The sequence below is a fragment of the Gopherus flavomarginatus genome, chromosome 2 (assembly GCF_025201925.1).
Source record: "Gopherus flavomarginatus isolate rGopFla2 chromosome 2, rGopFla2.mat.asm, whole genome shotgun sequence".
In the NCBI taxonomy this organism is placed as follows: domain Eukaryota; kingdom Metazoa; phylum Chordata; order Testudines; family Testudinidae; genus Gopherus; species Gopherus flavomarginatus.
This window is the reverse complement of record NC_066618.1, coordinates 152,680,869-152,699,075: the sequence shown is the minus strand read 5'-3', so window position 1 is coordinate 152,699,075 and position 18,207 is coordinate 152,680,869. Positions and strand designations below refer to the sequence as shown.

The 18,207-nt window shown below is 50.0% G+C and overlaps 2 protein-coding genes across 4 annotated transcripts in view; one reads left to right on the top strand and one right to left on the bottom strand.

Moving 5' to 3' along the window:
* NUDCD3 (NudC domain containing 3) overlaps positions 1-18,207 on the bottom strand; it is a 64,836-nt gene that overhangs the window by 15,795 nt on the left and 30,834 nt on the right. The window contains exon 3 of the mRNA XM_050937536.1: positions 10,850-10,982. Within this exon, the coding sequence (XP_050793493.1) occupies positions 10,850-10,982 (133 nt within the window). The remainder of the gene's footprint in view (positions 1-10,849; positions 10,983-18,207) is intronic.
* Positions 454-3,730, top strand: LOC127043580 (uncharacterized). 3 transcript variants are annotated; one of them, XM_050937542.1, is made up of 2 exons: positions 454-2,314; positions 2,463-3,730. In XM_050937542.1, the coding sequence occupies exon 1, from the start codon at positions 1,005-1,007 to the stop codon at positions 1,998-2,000; it is 996 nt and encodes a 331-aa protein (XP_050793499.1). In that variant the 5' UTR covers positions 454-1,004; the 3' UTR covers positions 2,001-2,314; positions 2,463-3,730. The 3 variants fall into 3 exon arrangements, with proteins under 3 accessions (XP_050793499.1, XP_050793498.1, XP_050793500.1); XM_050937541.1 differs by having other exon boundaries at positions 454-2,425; XM_050937543.1 differs by lacking the exon at positions 2,463-3,730 and adding an exon at positions 2,389-2,419.

Here is an 18,207-nt window from a genome sequence, read left to right as displayed (position 1 = left end):
TTTCCTCAGATTTTGCTCTGCAGTTCTCATCTGAAATGTTCTTATATTATCCATTACCTAGGTGATTTCTAGTGACTCAGTGTGGGCAGGAGATAGACTGAAGCTGCTCCAGTCAGGGACTGCACCACAATTGCATTTGATAGATGCTACAGCGGTAAAACCAAAAAAAAAGAGCCACTTCTGACAGGTCCCTGTCAAGCTTTGGAGAGGACCTGACAACACCCAGCACACATAATGGAGGGGAAAACAGGGAAAGCAAGAGCCACTAAGCTTAAATACTGCTCAACCCAGACTGTGCAAGATGGATATATCTAAAATACCCACGTGTAAGCTGAGTGGAGTCTCTAAATCAAACAAAAGGCCCATTGAGAGGAGCCCAAAGGGAAATTCAGGAACAAAGGCACTGGGAGAACTGGCTGGCTCAAGGGACTGGTAACAGCAATAAGTCTCCTGTTTCGATCCAGCCCAGGACAGACATGACTGGAAGCAAATTTCTATCTGACTGATGTTCGTGGGCCTTTGTGAACTGAGCTGAGGGAATCCACGTCAGACATAGCCTCTCAGAGAGGCCACGTCATGGAGTCAGCTTCCTATCTCACCCCTGGAGATGAGCCCCTCCAAGGCAGGGGGTTGTGAAGAGAGCCTGGCTGCTGCTCCGTGGACAGAGGGATTCAGCCTCAAGGACTCGCAGCCTGGCCCCGTTCATTCGTAACTCCCAGAGCTGAGAGAAGACAGGAGCTGTCAGAGATTTAACCACAGGCAGTTTCTCAGCAGAATTAGTGCTGCAGGGTACTGCTCCCACAGCATGGCACAGAATAAGCCGGCAGCCTCCAAAGGGGAGGTCAGTGATTTAGCCACAGTTCAGCAAACAAATGAATCCTTAAACAAGCCTGCAATCTCTTTAGTCTGAGGTAGCTAAAATAGAAGCCACTTGAGGCTGGATGTACTTCTCCAAGTGACCTCTTTGGAACAACCAGACACCGGGCAGTAACAAGGCCAAGGCCATGGCTACACTGGAGAGTTGCAGCGCTGGTGATGGGGTTACAGCGCTGCAACTCACTCTGTGTCCACACTTGCAAAGCACGGCCAGCGCTGCAACTCCCTGGCTGCAGTGCTGGCTGTACACCTGGTCTGCTTGGGGTGTAGCGATTCCAGTGCTGGTGATGCAGCGCTGTTCATCAAGTGTGGCCAGCAAAAGCGCTTTTATTGGCCTCCAGGGTATTAGGAGGTATCCCAGCATACCTTTTCAGCCACTCTGCTCATCGTTTCACACTCCACTGCCCTGGGCTCAGGTGACCCGCCCTTTAAATGCCCCGGGAATTTTAAAAATCCCCTTCCTGTTTGCTCAGCCAGGTGTGGAGTGCAATCAATCACTGACCATGCCTCCACGCCCCAAACGAGCCCCAGCATGGAACACTTCCGAGCTGCAGGACCTCATCAGTGTTTGGGGTGAGGAAGCTGTGCAGTCACAGCTGCGCTCCAGCCGTAGAAATTATGATACCTATGGGCAGATATCAAAGTCCTTGCTGCTAAGGGGCCATGAATGGGACGCGTTGCAGTGCAGGGTAAAAGTAAAGGAGCTGCGCAGTGCCTATTGCAAAGCCCGCGAGGGAAACCGCCGCTCAGGAGCTGCCCCCACGACCTGCCGTTTTTACAAGGAGCTGGATGCCATACTTGGGTGTGACCCCACTGCCAATCCGAGGAGCACGATGGAGAGTTCAGAGCAGGGAGAAGTGGGGGAGGGTGTAGAGGAAGCCGAGAGTGAGGCTACTGGGGTGGAGGGAGACACCCCGGAGTCCCAGGAGGCATGCAACCAGGAGCTCTTCTCAAGCCAGAAGGAGGCTAGCCAGTTGCAGCAGCTGGAACTTGTTGGTGAAGAGGAAGCAGAGGAGCGGGTTCCCGGTAAGCAGATTTTATTTTTAGGATGGAAATGTTTTGTGAGAGGAGGGTGGGGGTTATGGCTACCTGCATGCATGCCTAAATGTGGAATAGCCCATTGATTTGGTCTATCACATCTCTGTAATCGGACTCGGTAATCTCTTCAAAAGTTGCAGCCAGAGCGTGGGCAATGTGCTTGCGCAAGTTTATAGGGAGAGCCACCGTGGTCCTTGTCCCGGTCAGGCTAACTCTTCCGAGCCATTGTGCCGCGAGGGGTGGGGGGACCATTGCTGCACACAGGCAAGCTGCATAGGGTCCAGGGCGGAATCCACATTGCTGTAGAAGACCCTCCCTCTCTTCCCAGGTAACATGCAGCAGTGATATATCTGGCAGTAGAAAATCCTGTTGAAAATGTAGTGATGATTGTTCAGTGCAGGTCCCCAACTATCTGCCCTCTGCTTTCCCCACTGCTGGTCCCCAACTGTCTGCCTTCTGCTTTCCCCACTGCAGGTCCCCAACTGTCTGCCCTCTGCTTTCCCCACTGCAGGTCCTCAACTGTCTGCCCTCTGCTTTCCCCACTGCAGGTCCCCAACTGTCTGCCCTCTGCTTTTCCCAATGCACAGAAACCCCAGCCCTCAGGCAGTTCCCCTTCCCAGGTGAAGTCACGGCAGAAACACTCACCCCATTGCTCGACATGCCTATGCCTTCGCTGCCGTGGCCTATCTGTGCTATGTTAGGTATGTGGGAATGATGCTACAAAAAGTCTACAAACTCCTTCACTGTGATAATAAACAATGTAGCCTCTGTATTACATGTTTCTATTTATGTTTTTTTAAGTGTCCTTGAATAATCCAGCCCTATCACCGCCTGTGCGAACGTTACAGAACTTGAGGAAAAATCCTAGAAAATCAAAAGAAGATTTGATCAAAGCAGTTATGAATCAGTACGCCAGAGACAGTAAGAGGCTGCAGGACTGGAGAGAGAAAATGCAGGAGTGGAGACAAACACAGAGCAGGAGAAAGGAATTGGCTACCAAGAAAAGCACAAAGCAGATGATAAGTCTCCTGGCTCGCCAAACTGACTGTATGCAGTCTCTTGTAGCCACGCAGGCAGATCAGTACCGTGGTAACCCCCACCCCTCCCAAAGCTCTCTCCCTTGTTCCCCAGTGTTTGCACAAAACACCTTTCTCCAGCAGCCTGGTTCTTACCACCACCAGTTGCCCCCAACACCTGTACGTTCACCTACCAGCCCTGGTAACTACAACCCTTACCCTATGCACTCAACCCCCATCACGATGCAGCATATTAATCCTGAAGGGCAGCAGGCATTGAACAGCAATCCAAGCAGGACATATTCATACCTCTGAATGTACAGTCCACCACCCTACCCCCCTGCCCTTTTATGTACTGTATTTTGAATAAAAGATTTCTTGGCTTATAAAACATTTTTTTATTATTGCAGAAAGTGAGAAATACTGTACCCCAAGGGAAAAACGGGCACAGCAAAGGCACCAAACATTACTGTTGGCTTTCAGCCTCAAATTGCTCCCTTAAGGCATCCCTAATCCTTGAAGCCCTTTGCTGGGCCTCTCTAGTAGCCCTGCTCTCTGGCTGTGCAAATTCAGCCTCTAGGCATCGAACCTCGGAGGTCCATTCTTCACTGAATCTTTCACCCTTCCCTTCACAAATATTATGGAGGGTACAGCACGCGGATATAACAGCGGAGATGCTGCTTTCCCCCAAATCTAGCTTCCCGTAGAGACACCTCCAGCGCGCTTTTAAACGGCCAAAAGCACACTCCACAGTCATTCTGCACCGGTTCAGCCTGTAGTTGAACTGGTCCTTCCTCCTGTCAAGCTTCCCTGCATACGGTTTCATGAGCCATGGCATTAAGGGGTAAGCGGGGTCTCCAAGGATCACAATGGGCATTTCGACGTCCCCTACTGTGATCTTGCAGTCTGGGAAAAAAGTCCCGGCCAGAAGCTTCCTGAACAGGCCACTGTTCCTAAAGATGCGTGCATCATGCACCTTTCCAGGCCATCCTGAGTAAATGTTAGTGAAACGCCTACGGTGATCCACAAGCGCTTGGAGAACCACAGAGAAATACCCCTTGCGATTAATGTACTCGGATGCCAGGTAGGATAGTGCCAGAATAGGAATATGCGTCCCATCTATTTCCCCTCCACAGTTAGGGAAACCCATTTGTGCAAAGCCATCCACAATGTCCTGCACATTCCCCAGAGTCACGGTTCTTCTTAGCAGGGTGCGATTAATGGCCGTGCAAACTTGCATCAACACTATTCCAACAGTCGACTTTCCCACTCCTAACTGGTTCGCCACCGATTGGTAGCTGTCTGGAGTTGCCAGCTTCCAGATTGCAATAGCCACCCGCTTCTCCACTGGTAGGGCAGCTCTCAATCTCGTGTCCCTGTGCCGCAGGGTAGGGGCGAGCTCAGCACACAGTCCCATGAAAGTGGCTTTTCTCATCCGAAAGTTCTGCAGCCACTGTTCCTCATCCCAGGCTTGCAGGACGATGTGATCCCACCACTCAGTGCTCGTTTCCCGAGCCCAAAGGCGGCGTTCCACGGTGCTGAGCACGTCCGTTACTGCCACAAGCAATTTAGTGTCTTGCGCGTCAGGCAAATCAATATCATCGTCTGACTCCTCATTGTCACTTTGGAGCTGAAGGAATAGCTCAACTTCCAAACGTGATGTACTGACAACATTCATCAGCAAGGTCCTCAGCAGCTCGGGCTCCATTTCTAACAGAAATCGCGCTGCAGACTCACAATGGCGCCAAACTGCTTGGAATGTGTAGCAAAGCACCACGGGGCGTTGGAACAGGAAGCGGAAAGACCCACACCCTTCCATCCCCTTCCCACAAGCCACAGAGCCAAAATGGGACGAGGTGCTCTGTGGGATAGCTGCCCACAATGCACCACTCCCAACAGCGCTGCAAATGTGGCCACACTGCAGTGCTGGTAGCTGTCAGTGTGGCCACACTGCAGCGCTGGCCCTACACAGCTGTACGAACACAGCTGTAACTCCCAGCGCTGCACAAATGTAAGTGTAGCCATACCCCAAGATAAGTGTGCCCAGGACCTGAGATGGTTACAGCAATGTTTCAAAGAAGATCAGACTCAGGAAGATGCCAGGAGGTGGTGAGCATGCCAGGACAGCAGTATTATTTTTAATAAAGTCAGAGGAGTATGGCTTCTCGTATTTGAAATGACACTTATTAGAGACTATAGGGCAGGGGGTACAGCTGAGGGGAGAGTTTGCTGAGATTGTGGACAGACCCAGAGCGGATGGAGAGGCATTCTAAGCTGATCTGTAAAGTGATATGGCACCAGGATTCCCCAGACAGACGTGACTTGCTGTTTCATTGGGGGAGCTCTGGATGTATAAGCACACATGGGCTAAAGACAAGAGAGACCCTGATACAACACAGTTAGGTTCCCACAATAGGAACATTTGTTGAAAATTTCCTCTCTCTGAGTTACAAGGACACAGACCCATTAACCCAATGGGCTCTCAGCTTGAATATACATAGTCAAAACCAGACCTGTCAGTTCCTGATACGGGAGGGCTTTGCCAGCCACACCAAAGAATGCACAAGTTGAGACTGTTTTCACAGCACAGGATAATACCCCCTGTGGACTGAAATTTCCAAACAAGCTTATACCCACTAGCAATGAACTGAGTTCCAACAGCAGAGCACACTGTCATGAACTAATCAACGAGCCAAACAGGCCAAAGAGATACTCTAAACAAGGGAGGGTCGGCTCTGTAGACCTTGGAACCCAGAGAAAGGAAATTTTCAATACATCAGAATAAGTTCTCCTGTTCCACTAATTGCACAGATCCTTTAACGAATGGGATTTTTATAGCAGGCCACCTTCAGGGAAGGTTCAGAGCAAACAGAACTACAGGGTTTTAAATTCCTTCTCTCCTGGGATGGCGCAATGTGGCACACCCTCCTACCAACGGCAGCACCTGCTGCGGCTTAGCGTGGTGCATCAGAGGCTGCTACCGCTCTCAGAGAGTAGGTCTGGATGCTGGTTGCTGGACAGAGACACACTGACTTGTAGGCCTCATGGATGCACCATTTTAACCATCTTGAAATAGCAGATTTTGATACTCTTTTTCCTTGTAGATGCCAGATGGTAAAGAATAAATAGAGCTTTGAACTTGGGACTCCTATGTGCAGTGGATGTAGCTCTTGAGGGCTCCAGACTAGCTGGTCTCTTGGGCAAGATGGCTTTGGACAAAGCAGGGAGCACAATTTTCTAGGCTCAACGAGTTAATTTTTGGGATACTGCCCAACTCTGTTCAAAGAACAACCCCATCACTGCCAAATGTGCAGTAGCGTTCCTCAGTAGATCAGACCCTACAGTCTGACGCCTTCTGAGCGGAGGTGATGGCTACTAAGGAGGCCACCTTGATGGAAAAGAAATACGATTACATTCCTGAAGGGCCTGCAGCCCCACCTCCCAGCTATTTCAGTGCTTAGCCAAAACCAGCCCCTGGATTCAGAGCAGCTGCTAAACTGCAGCCAGGCAAGACTGAAGCGATGTTGGTGGGAAGAAGTTGTGGTTTTAAGATTTCCCCCACTGTTGAGTGCATCAGCCCTTCAGATTGTTAAACTGGCCTAGAGTTAAACTGGCCTTTTAAGCTCCTCTGGGTTAATGGATGTCCAAGTAGCTGCAGAAATGCTGCACCTGCGATGGGCCAGATGATCGTTCCCCATCCAAACACGCACACTCTTGGCCACAGTGACTCATGCATTTGGAGACTTCTAGGCTTGATGACTGCAATTCATATCCAGAATGAAGCCACATGGCCTGAAGAAGCTCCAACGAACACAGCAATCAGTCTGCTTAGCAATTCAGGTCACCGTGATCTCATCACCTCCCGGCTCCACTCTCTGCAGTTGCGGTCCATTAAATATAGAGAGTGATTCAAGGTCTCTGTCCCTGATGCTCAAAGTCCCCCATTGGACTGCCCTAGCTGCCTCTTCTCCCATCACCACAACTTCCCATGACAACTCCATTCCACTGGACTCACGGAAGTTGGGACCCAAGGGTGCAGGAGACAGAACTTTCACCGGAGCTGCACCTAGACTATGAAACCAACTTCCACAAGAGAGCAGAATGACAGTGGGCCTTGCTGAGTTCAGAATTCAGCTCTTCCGTGTCGCTTTCAGCCCCAATAATTTCTTCACACACAAATACACCCACATACATCCACACCAAGCAAGCAAGCAAACAAAAAACCTATGAACTAATCCAGCTTTTTCTCCTACAGGCTGGGAAGGAAGAAAGATTGTTGTCATTATTTCTATGTTCAAGTTCTGGGGAGGCACTCCTACTAATGTGATGGGGTGGGGTTACAAGCAATCAGAGTTCACTGTGAGAGAGAGGAACCTCTACCCTCCCAATCTCCTGCTGCTGCTCCTCCAGGGACAGTCCAGGGACAGCTAAATTTAAGCTTGCCTGAGCCAAAATGGCATAGCAACCATCCTAAATCAAAAGTTAATCATGTTTAAAATTAGATTTTAAATCATCTTTGGTACTGGGCACTAGTTCACAGCCAAGAAAGCCCAGTGCAGTGTATTTTAATCTCATTTTACTTTGGTTTTTTTGCTACCAAGTAGGAAAAGAGTAGGCTTATTTATAGAACATGGGTGAACCCTTCCAGTTTGCAAGATGCCGCCATTTACAAATCCTATGTCCATTTACTTTCAAATTTGGTAGAAAAATTCTACTTTGACCCCTGACCTAGCCTATCAATTTTGATGGCGATATGGATGTTTTTGTGGCTTTTAGAGTGGGTCAAGATCTGGTTTAAATGAAAACTCAGCTGCAACCTTAGCTATGTAGCTGCTTCCATGACACTGGATAGATGGAAAAGAGGGTGACATTACCATGTGCGTGAACCCCTTCACTACAGCGTTCGCCTGACAAGGGAAGTGCATGCTAGAAACCCACAACTGATGATTCAGATGTTACTGTCTCCTCTCAACAGCCGGGGACAGCCACAGCTTAGCTCACAGCCACGCAGCTCGCAGAGTGGTGGCCTCACTCCAACACTCCCAGGGCCTTTGCTCACAGCAGGGAATGTGGTGATGCTGCACGTTAGAAAGATCTGCAGTTTCTGTGCGGCCGGGAGTGGAGGAAAGGGGGGAAAGACTGAATGAAAAGACACGAATGGCATCACTTCCTGTTTCCCTTCCCCAGCCAACCCCTTCTTAACCCTGCCTATCCCCAGGACACCCCTTCCTGCAGCAGAGGGCCATGCTTGTGGTCACACACATGCCACCTTGCCAATGCTATTGGCGAGGAAAAACGTGAAATCGTAGGGCTGTGCAGCAGGCCAGCCAGGCATATTCTCCCATGCAGGAGTAAGAACTCCTTCCTCCCATCTAAACCTCGGCACGGTGCTGTTGGAAAGCTTGTAGAACAGCTACCTGCATGAGTACAACTCCATCCAGGCCCAAGTGCCATAAACTATAGCCTGTTCCGAAAGCAACAGAACACTTGGAAACGTTCATTCAGATTCAATCCCTCCACGGAGTAGATGAGAGCGAAAACAGAGATTACTTGACTCACCACTGAAATGTAACCACTTCTGCGGTGGGCCAGGCCAGCTGTTTAACAGCATGCGGCACCACTACACAATTGTGTAGAACAATAAATGAAGAGAACTCAAATCCAGCTGTAACTGCAGGGGTGTTTGGAGAGGAAAAAGAGGAAGTGGAATCCAGACAGGACACTTACACCTTGAACCTTGCAATAACTGCCTTGGGAACGTTAAGGAACAGCAGTTATCGGGAGCTCAATTTTACACCTCATTTAAAAGAGAGCTCCTTCAGCCACACAGCACCTCCTGCATTGTGCTGGGGAATTGACTCAAACAACTCACAGTGAAGACCACCTTTAACAAGTCACCAACACCACTCTTACAGACCCTTGGTGGTCTCCCATCCACCTCGATCCTGCTTATTTTATGAGAGCTGAAGAGAACATGGCACAAGACGGGAGCATGTGTGAGCAGGTCGTGTTGGGCTTTCCTAATCATAATCTAGCCAACCAGCTCTGGGAGAGACAGACCATCTTTAAGTCAGTTCAGTTTCCTGATTACCAAGATTAGTCTCTGCAGTGGAATTGGGCTGACATCTGGCAAATGTATTTGCATGCAGGAAAAGGAGAAGTAATGTAAACGGAGCTAAAAAACAACATGAAGTGACTACATCAGCCATCAAACTCTGCTGCCAGGGACAGCACGGTCACCCTCAAGGTCATGCTGGGATGCTCATTAAAAGGAAAGGAGGGAAAAAAGAAAAGAATGACAAGCCACAGGTTAATTTGTGCCCCTCTTTCTTCTAAGCAGAGTGAACACTGACCCTTTCCTCTCTCTCGCTCTCCCGCCCTTCTCTAGCTGCCAGTGGCCTTCGGCTCATGATGCAAAAGGGGGTTGGAGGATCCAGCACCACCAGAATGAAGGGTAGCTCTGCAGTGCACCCATGCAGTACCAGAGTGCAGGACCTCCCACGCGAGGACCCTGCTCCTTCGAGCTGGCACCGTATACAGACAGCACTGTGCTTTCAAGTCAGGCCCAGAACTTCACCGGTCTGAAGGCTTTTCCCGAAGAGGAAAAGCCCCTCACTGCAAAACAAGGCAGAAGCAGGTTTTGTTTTCTCAGACCTAGCAAGAAATGGTTCTGTTTCATTTTACAGACCCTACAGAAAAAGGGTGTCTTGGGTGCCCTCTGCTGGCCCCGCAGCAGCAGCAAACTACATGCTCCCTACGTCTGTGCTGCCACTGTCAATTATGTTGATGCACAAACAAAGCTATTTCGGATACAGAGCTATGTAGGTTGAAGTTGGTGAACAAAACCGACCGTGCTCATTTCAGCTGCCCTGAAAACAGAGGGGAAGGGGGAAAAAAACGTATTTCCCAAATGGAAAAATACAAAGTAAGTGGGAGCCTCTTTAAAGGCTTCCAGGACAACAGAAAGTAAAAATAAACCTCTGGCTCTAACAGCCAGTCTGTCTGCATAACCCGCCCCCACCAATAAGATAACAGAGTGGGAATAAACCAAAGAGGGGTGTAATTTACATTAGCTACCCCAAACCCATGGTCCAGCCCAGCAGTGAGATGCGCACAGAGCAGGAAACGTGGAGGAGGAAGGGCAGCTCCAGCGACCTGTAGATTTTCCTGTAGGTCACTTACCAATGGGTCTCTGCCAGGAAAAAAAAACAAAAAACCAAAACCCTCCGTCCACCCACCTGACAATATTGTCAGATCAACTCACATTCAAAAAGGCAGGGCTTCCCCACACGCATGGGGAGAGCAGGGGACGGGGATCGGATGGTCAAAGGGATCTGCCTCATTCACTAAAACCAGCTCCCATTCCCTTGTGAGTCCAAGGAAAACAGTCTGGGGTGAAATGAAACAGGCAACTCTGCTGCATGCCTCAGCTGTACTCACCTGAACTACACTTGTTTGAATCCACCCTGCAGGCAGCTCTCTTCCAGCAGCACAAAATGGGGCAGTCTAAGAGAAACGGGGACCTCGTGCCGGATGACCTGGCCTTTGATTGTGTGTGTGGGTGTGTGGGTGTGTGGGGGGGGGGGTGTAAGAAAGGAAATATGTCATTGTATTCCTCCTGGGAAGCTGAGGCAGCGTCTGGGGTCTGCAGGGGCAGGGTGAGCTGATCAAGCCAGGGAATCAGCATCTCCACAGGCCTGCATGAGAGGAGGCAGCTGCATTCTGCTGCACTGAAAGGGAATCAGGCATGGCCTCCACTGGGCAAGTTCGGGGCACCCCCTAGCATGCGCACGCCTGCTCCATCACAGTTCAGCATCGCTTTGCAGGCAATTAGAGCTGCTAAGAAGCAACACACTGGCAGGCTGGGGGGATGGGGAGCTCGTCACCCATCACAGGCTGACAGCACGGGCGCTCATTACCTGCCTGCCTTTCACGATGTGCTTGGGCACCGGCACTTTAATCTCCAGGTCGCTGTAGTCTTGGGACCAGGAGTAGTTCTCTCGCACGGCTCCATTGTAACTGTCAGGGTTGGTCTGGAACTGCTCCTGCTTCCTGAGGGGAAAGAGCAAGATGCCAGGTGTCAAGTGGCTCGGCACACGGAGAGCAGGAAACACCAGGACACGCTGGGCGAGGCAGATGGAGAGTGCCATGCCTGTAACTGGCTACCTAGAGACAGAGCAAGGCGCACCGAGGAGCGACTTGACAGGCACTCTGCTGCCCACTCTTCACTGGGGACACCTGCTAAGGGAACAGGTTTTAAACTGCTCCAGGCTTCCCCAGGTCTTCCCCAGCCCCAGAACCCCTTGTGCGGAGAGAGGGGTGTCACCTGCCTTGCCAGTTTGCTGCTTATTAAAGGCCCAGGTAGACTCAATGGCTCCAACACCAGTGCCTTCCCCACTCGTGTTTGCAGCAGAAACTCCCATGGCCAACCTAGGAAGGAATGACTGTATATGTGCAAAGGGATCAGCATGCAGTGCATCCAGGCACGCTGAGCCCCTCTGTCTCCAACCTCCGTGTGGCCTCCAGACAAAGACTATTACCAGCCAAGGCATGTCTAGCCTGACCCAGTGACCACAGCACACGTGGGAACATGACAACCCGGCGAGGAGAGAGGAACTGGTGAACAGAGGCAAACTGGGATTTTTCTAAGGAATATTCAGATTGCCTTTAGCTACTTACAAGGTGCTGAACTGGACGAACCCAGCGACAAGGGAGACATCACAATGGTGGACACAGGCTGCTGTCCTTTAGCACAGCCTTCCTGACCTGCCGCCACTCTACGGAGTGGTACAGAAGCAACCACCATGTCCACACAGCCTACTGGCCTGCCCTGGCCAGACCAGAGAGAGGTGCTCACAGAGGTAGTTGGCGAGAAGGAAATAGACTGGGCAGTATGAGAACAGCTGGAAAGAGAAGGTGGGGTATAGCCAATGCGTGGCTGACGGGGTCTACAGCTAGACCCCCTCCCCCAAAACATGACTACAGTCTCACCCCTTTAAACATTTCTCCTCTGTGTTACTCAAAGGGGAACTGCAAAATAAAAGGGAAGAATGAGGGAAGCCCACCCAGAATCTAGTGCAGAGACCCCATGCACCAACTTTGACTAACTTTTTTAACATTGTTTGCTGGTTTCCCTGGGCTCAGTAAAGATATCCCAGAATGCTTCACTCTGACATAATTAATGCCATAGATTGTAAAAAAGGCACCTGGTATTTGCGGTCTTGCATTCCGAGATCATTTTGCTGAGCCAGGAAGTACCAGGAGAATTCCACAGCAGGAGAAAGAGGATTTTTAAGATTAATGGAATCTGGGTTACCTGATTCCCCGCAGCCAACTCCCAAGCCCGGTTAGACAGACAGGAGCTTCGGCATCAGAATCTGGACTACATTCAGGTCTTATTTTTCCTTTTGCATTCACCTTAACAAGAACAACTAACCCTAAAGCTAACTGCCATATGAGGAAATTAGTGTTCAGGAAACAAACGTTAAGTGCCTTGACTCTGATGGGTTTCTAATATACAGACAACAGCAAGATTTGCCTAGTAAGACGCTTGAAGAGTTGTCACAGTCTGACCTAACAGCTTTGTTGTGTGATGTTTTTTTAAAGAACTGGTGCAGTAGAGGAGCATTTTGGGACCTGTAGTTCAGGATTACCTGTCTAAATGGACACCGGTACATTTAAAAAATTCCTACTGACAATTTAAACAATTCAAGATTCTGATGAGCCCCTTTTAAACAATGTGGAAACAATTATTTACCTAAATTCCTTTATAAAACATTGATTTGCAAAAGGTATTTTCTGCTCCCCTGTGATATCTTCAAGGGTCTATCCATCAGGGAAGAGTGGCAGCACCAAATATGCTTGAACGCACCTTCTCCTTCCTCTCTGGGCACAGGCCTATTTGCCGATTTCTCCGTTTCAGTTTTGTATCTGTTATTACCAGTAAACACCCTTTCGCAAGGTCTGAGGGGCACAGTATGTATCCACACAAGCCCTCTACCCTAGTCAAAAGCAGAGCAGGCATGGGATTGGCAGCACAGTGGTGAGATCAGCTAGTGGCTAAGACAGGACGTGTAACTGACCAACAAAGCAGTGAAAATAACTCCACGCAAAACAGTTGCCAGTGCATAAGGAGAACATACTAAGGGCTTGGCTACACTGGAGAGTTACAGCGCTGCAACTCACACACCGTCCACCCTTGCAAGGCACATACAGCACTGTATCTCCCTGGCTACAGCGCTGGTTGTACTCTACCTCTGCCTGAGGAATAACGACTGCAGCGCTGGTGATGCAGCACTGCTCTGCCACTGTGGCCACCAAAAGCACTGTTCTTGGCCTCCAAAGGCATTTGGAAGTATCCCAGAATGCCTGTTCAGCCACTCTGCTCATCAGTTCGAACTCTACTGCCCTGGCCTCAGGTGATCCACCCTTTAAATGCCCCGGGAATTTTAAAAATTCCCTTCCTGTTTGCTCAGCCAGGTGTGGAGTGCAATCAGTGAATCCTTCCAGGTGACCATGCCTCCATGCGCCAAACGAGCCCCAGCATGGAGCAATGGCTAGTTGCTGGACCTCATCAGTGTTTGGGGGGAGGAAGCTGTGCAGTCACAGCTGCTCTCCAGCCGTAGGAATTACGATACCTATGGGCAGATATCAAGGGCCATGCTGGAAAGGGGCCATGACCGGGACACGGTGCAGTGCAAGGTTACAGTGAAGGAGCTGTGGGATGCCTATTGCAAAGCCCGTGAGGGAAACCGTCACTCTGGTGCTGCCCCCACAACCTGCCGTTTTTACAAAGAGCTGGACGTGATACTTGGGCGTGACCCCACTGCCAATCCGAGGACCACGATGGACACTTCAGAGCGAGGGGAAAGGGGGGAGGAAACCGAAAGTGAGGGTACTGGGGTGGGGAGAGACACCCCGGAGTCCCAGGAAGCATGCAGCCAGGAGCTCTTCTCAAGCCAGGAGGAAGGTAGCCAGTTGCAGCAGCCAGTACTTGGTGAAGGACAAGCAGAGGAGCTGGTTCTCGGTAAGCGGCTTGTATTTTCAGGATAGAAATGTTTCGGGAGAGGAGGGAGGGGGGGTTAGGGCTGCATGCATGCATGCCTAGATGTGGAATAGCCCATTGATGTGGTCTATCACATCACGGTAATCAGCCTCAGTAATCTCTTCAAAAGCCTCAGCCAGAGCGTGGGCAATGCACTTGCGCAAGTTTATTGGGAGAGCCACTCTGGTCCTTGTCCCAGTCTGGCTAACACATCCACGCCACTGTGCCACGAGGGGTAGGGGGACCATTGCTGCACACAGGCAAGCTGCATAGGGGCAAGGCAGAATCCACATTGCTGTAGAAGACCCTCCCCCTCTTCCCAGGTGACCCGCAGCAGCAAGATATCTTGCAGGATCAACTCTTGTGGAAAATGTTGGGAGACTGTTCAGTGTAGGTGCCCCCTGCAGCTGTTTGCTTTCCCCAATGCACAGAAACCCCAGTACAGCCCAGAAGCAATCAGTCCCCCTTACTCACCATTTCGGGGCTCCTGTGGGTTATGTGCGCTCTCTTTGGCATGGAAAAATTATGCTATTGTGAAGACTGTAAACTCCTTCACTGTGTGGGAATAACTGTCTGAGATATAAACAATGCTGCCTCTGTTAACTGTTGCCTTTCTACAAGCAGCCTTGACTTCTCGGATGCCTGTGTTATCAACAGCTGAAAGACTCCAAAACCTCTGGAAGAAGCCATGAAAAAGCAAAGATGACCTGCTGCAAGCAGTTATGGATCACTCTGCCAGAGAGAATAAAAAACTGCAGGACTGGAGGGAAAGGGAAAGCAGGATCCGCCACAGAAACACAGCGGCCAGGAAGAAAAGCACAAAGCAGCTGATAAGCATCCTGGCGCACCAAGCGGACTCCATCCAGGCGCTCGTAGCCATGCAGGCAGAGCACTACCGTGCCGGCTCCCCCTTGTCCCAAAGCTCTTTCCCTTGTGCCCCAATGTCAGCTCAAAATCCACTTCCCCAGCATCCAGGTTCTTACCACCACCAGCTGCCTCCAACACTCGTACGCTCACCAACCAGCCCTGAGAACTACGACCCTTACCCCCTGCACTCAACCCCCATCCCCATGCAGCACAGGCATCCTGAGGTGCAGCAGTCATTGCACAGCACTCCAGACATGACATATTCAAACCTGTGACTGTACATTTCCCCACCGCACCACCCTGCCCTTTTAGGTTCTCAAAATGTTGTGTGTCTGTCAGTAAAGTTATTTTCTTTTCAATAAATGAATTCTTGGCTTTGAAAACAGTCTTTATTATTGCAGAAAATAAAAAGATACCTTAGCCCAGGAAAGAAACAGGCACTGCAAATCAGCTTAGGAAAAACAGATTCCTACTAACATTGTAACCACTGCACTTCACTCCCGTGCAAGGCAACAAACATTACTGTTGGTTTTCAGCCTCAAATTCCTCCCTCAAAGCATCCCTAATCCTTGAAGCCCTGTGCTGGGCCTCTCTAGTAGCCCTGCTCTCTGGCTGTGCAAATTCAGCCTCCAGGCGTTGAACCTCAGAGGTCCATGCCTGACTGAATGTTTCACCCTTCCTTTCACAAATAATATGCAGGGTACAGCACGCGGATATAACCACAGGGATGCTGCTTTCCCCCAAGTCTAGCTTCCCATACAGAGATCTCCAGCGTCCCTTTAAACAGCCAAAAGCACACTCCACAGTCATTCAGCACTGGCTCAGTCTGTAGCTGAACCGCTCCTTGCTCCTGTCAAGCTTCCCTGTATACGGTTTCATGAGCCAAGGCATTAACGGGTAAGCGGGGTCTTCAAGGATCATAATGGGCATTTCAAGGTCCCCTACTGCGATCTTCCAGTCTGGGAAAAAAGTCCCTGCCTGCAGCTTCCTGAATAGGCCAGTGTTCTGAAAGATGTGTGCATCATGCACCCTTTCAGGCCAGTCTGTGTTAATGTCAATGAAACGCCTACGGTGATCCACAAGCGCCTGGAGAACCACAGAGAAATACCCCTTCCGATTAAGGTACTTGGATGCTAGGTGAGGTGGTGCCAGAATAGGAATATGCGTCCCATCTATCGCCGCTCCACAGTTAGGGAAACCCATTTGTGCAAAGCCATCCACAATGTCCTGCACATTCCCCAGAGTCACGGTTCTTCTTAGCAGGATGCGATTAATGGCCCTGCAAACTTGCATCAAAACGATTCCAATGGTTGACTTTCCCACTCCAAACTAGTTCCCGACCGATTGGTAGCTGTCTGGAGTTGCCAGCTTCCAGATTTGAACAGCCACCCGCTTCTCCACCAGCAGGGCAGCTCTCAATCTCGTGTCCTTGCACCACAGGGCGGGGGCGAGCTCAGCACACAGTCCCATGAAAGTGGCTTTTCTCATCCGAAAGTTCCGCAGCCACTGCTTGTCATCCCAGACTTCCATGACGATGTGATCCCACCACTCAGTGCTTGTTTCCCGAGCCCAAAAGCGGCGTTCCACGGTGCTGAGCATTTCCGTGAATGCCAGAAGCAATTTCGTGTCATACACGTCAGGCGACTCGCAATCATCGTCGGACTCCTCATCACTTTGGGTCTTAAGGAATAGCTCAACTGCCAAACGTGATGTGCTGGCGAGACTCGTCAGCATACTCCTCAGCAGTTTGGGCTCCATTTCCCACAGAAATCGCGCTGCACAGAAACCGTTGAGAGAGTCAAGATGGCGCCAAACGTGGACAGAAAAACAGGGATTGCTGGGATGTGAAGTGATGTATCATGGGGTGTTGGGACAGGAAGCAGAATGACCCGCACCCTCCGCCCCCTTCCCACAACCCATGGTGCCAAAATGGGATGTGGTGCTCTGTGGGATAGCTGCCCATAATGCACCACTCCCAACAGTGCTGCAAATGCTGCAAATGTGGCCACATTGCAGCGCTTTCCCTACACAGCTATACGAAGACAGTTGTACCTCCCAGCGCTGCACACCTGCAAGTGTAGCCAAGGCCTAAAGAAAAAAAGATTGTTTTCATAGCCATAGGAATCTTATGGGGGTATTTATAACAGTAATCCATAGAATTTCCAGCTGGAAAAGTGATTCCTAACTTGTAAGCGTCCCTTTAAATCACTGTCAGACTAAAATCACTTTCATTTTAATCTCACAGGAAGGGTTGTTTTTTTAAAAATCATTTCTAAACATAGCTGCAGTGCTAACAAAAGTCTGAGTTATTTTAAAATGTTTTGACATGTACCTAGTCTTCGATCTTGATTAATATAAACAAGGGCTGCAGTGAGTTATGTAACAGGTAATGTAACGGGCCCACAAGCCGGCCCACCCAAGGGACCTATCCCCCATGCAAGCACCCACGCACTGCTAGGCCAGTGTGGGTGGTTTCCAGCAGAACTGCATGCTGAAGATTATAGAAGAGACACACATTTTAATTAAATTAGGCTTTTAAAAAAAAAAGAATTCAAGGGGTAAAAATAAGATTTTACCAGTCTTATTAAAGCCCCTTTTTTGTAGGTGGTTTTGAAACCGCTTGCTGAAATTAACAAATGAGAGCACTAGGTCCAAGGGGCGCACACAAGACAGCAGCTGAGGGGTCTGAGCTCTGCAACTTCAGCTGCTAGTTGCTATGTCCTGTCCCTGTGGAAATGGACCAGAGCAGAGATTTAAGGAGGGTATTGAAACACTTTGACAAAGTTTGATTTGCCTGGTGTTTGCCCATTGGGCCTCCATTTCCATGGAGACGGGGTTGGCATGGCAGCAGAGAACCAGTGTTCTTGCTGGTTGGTTCCAGCTGCCAGCTTCCAAAACCGCCTACAGATTTCAGGAACCGAAAGCACGGGGGGACAAATAGAAAATGAAAGCGCAGGGGAAGATTTCAGACGCCTCACAACATCCTCGCCCACGACCGGCAGAGTCATCTCGGGAGGGCAAACTGGCTAATGATTTCCAAGCCATGTGATCACTTCAGATACCTGCACAGCGTGAATAAAACAAAAATTAATTCCAACTCAGGGTCCTGGTGTCAGCAGCAGCTACTGCTACAGATGTGACTCTGAACTGTCATGTTGCCATGCAAGCAGAATGCCTCAACAGAACTGTCTGAAAAAGCACTTTATGGTTACCCCATACACCCATATGCTTCATGGGGAGAGGAAGGATGGTCAAGTGGTCAGGATGCTAGCTTGGGCTGTAGAGCCAGGTTCAATTCCTCTGCTCTGCCACAGACTTCCTGTGAGACCTTGGGAAAGTCACTTAGCCTGTCTGGGCCTCAGGTCT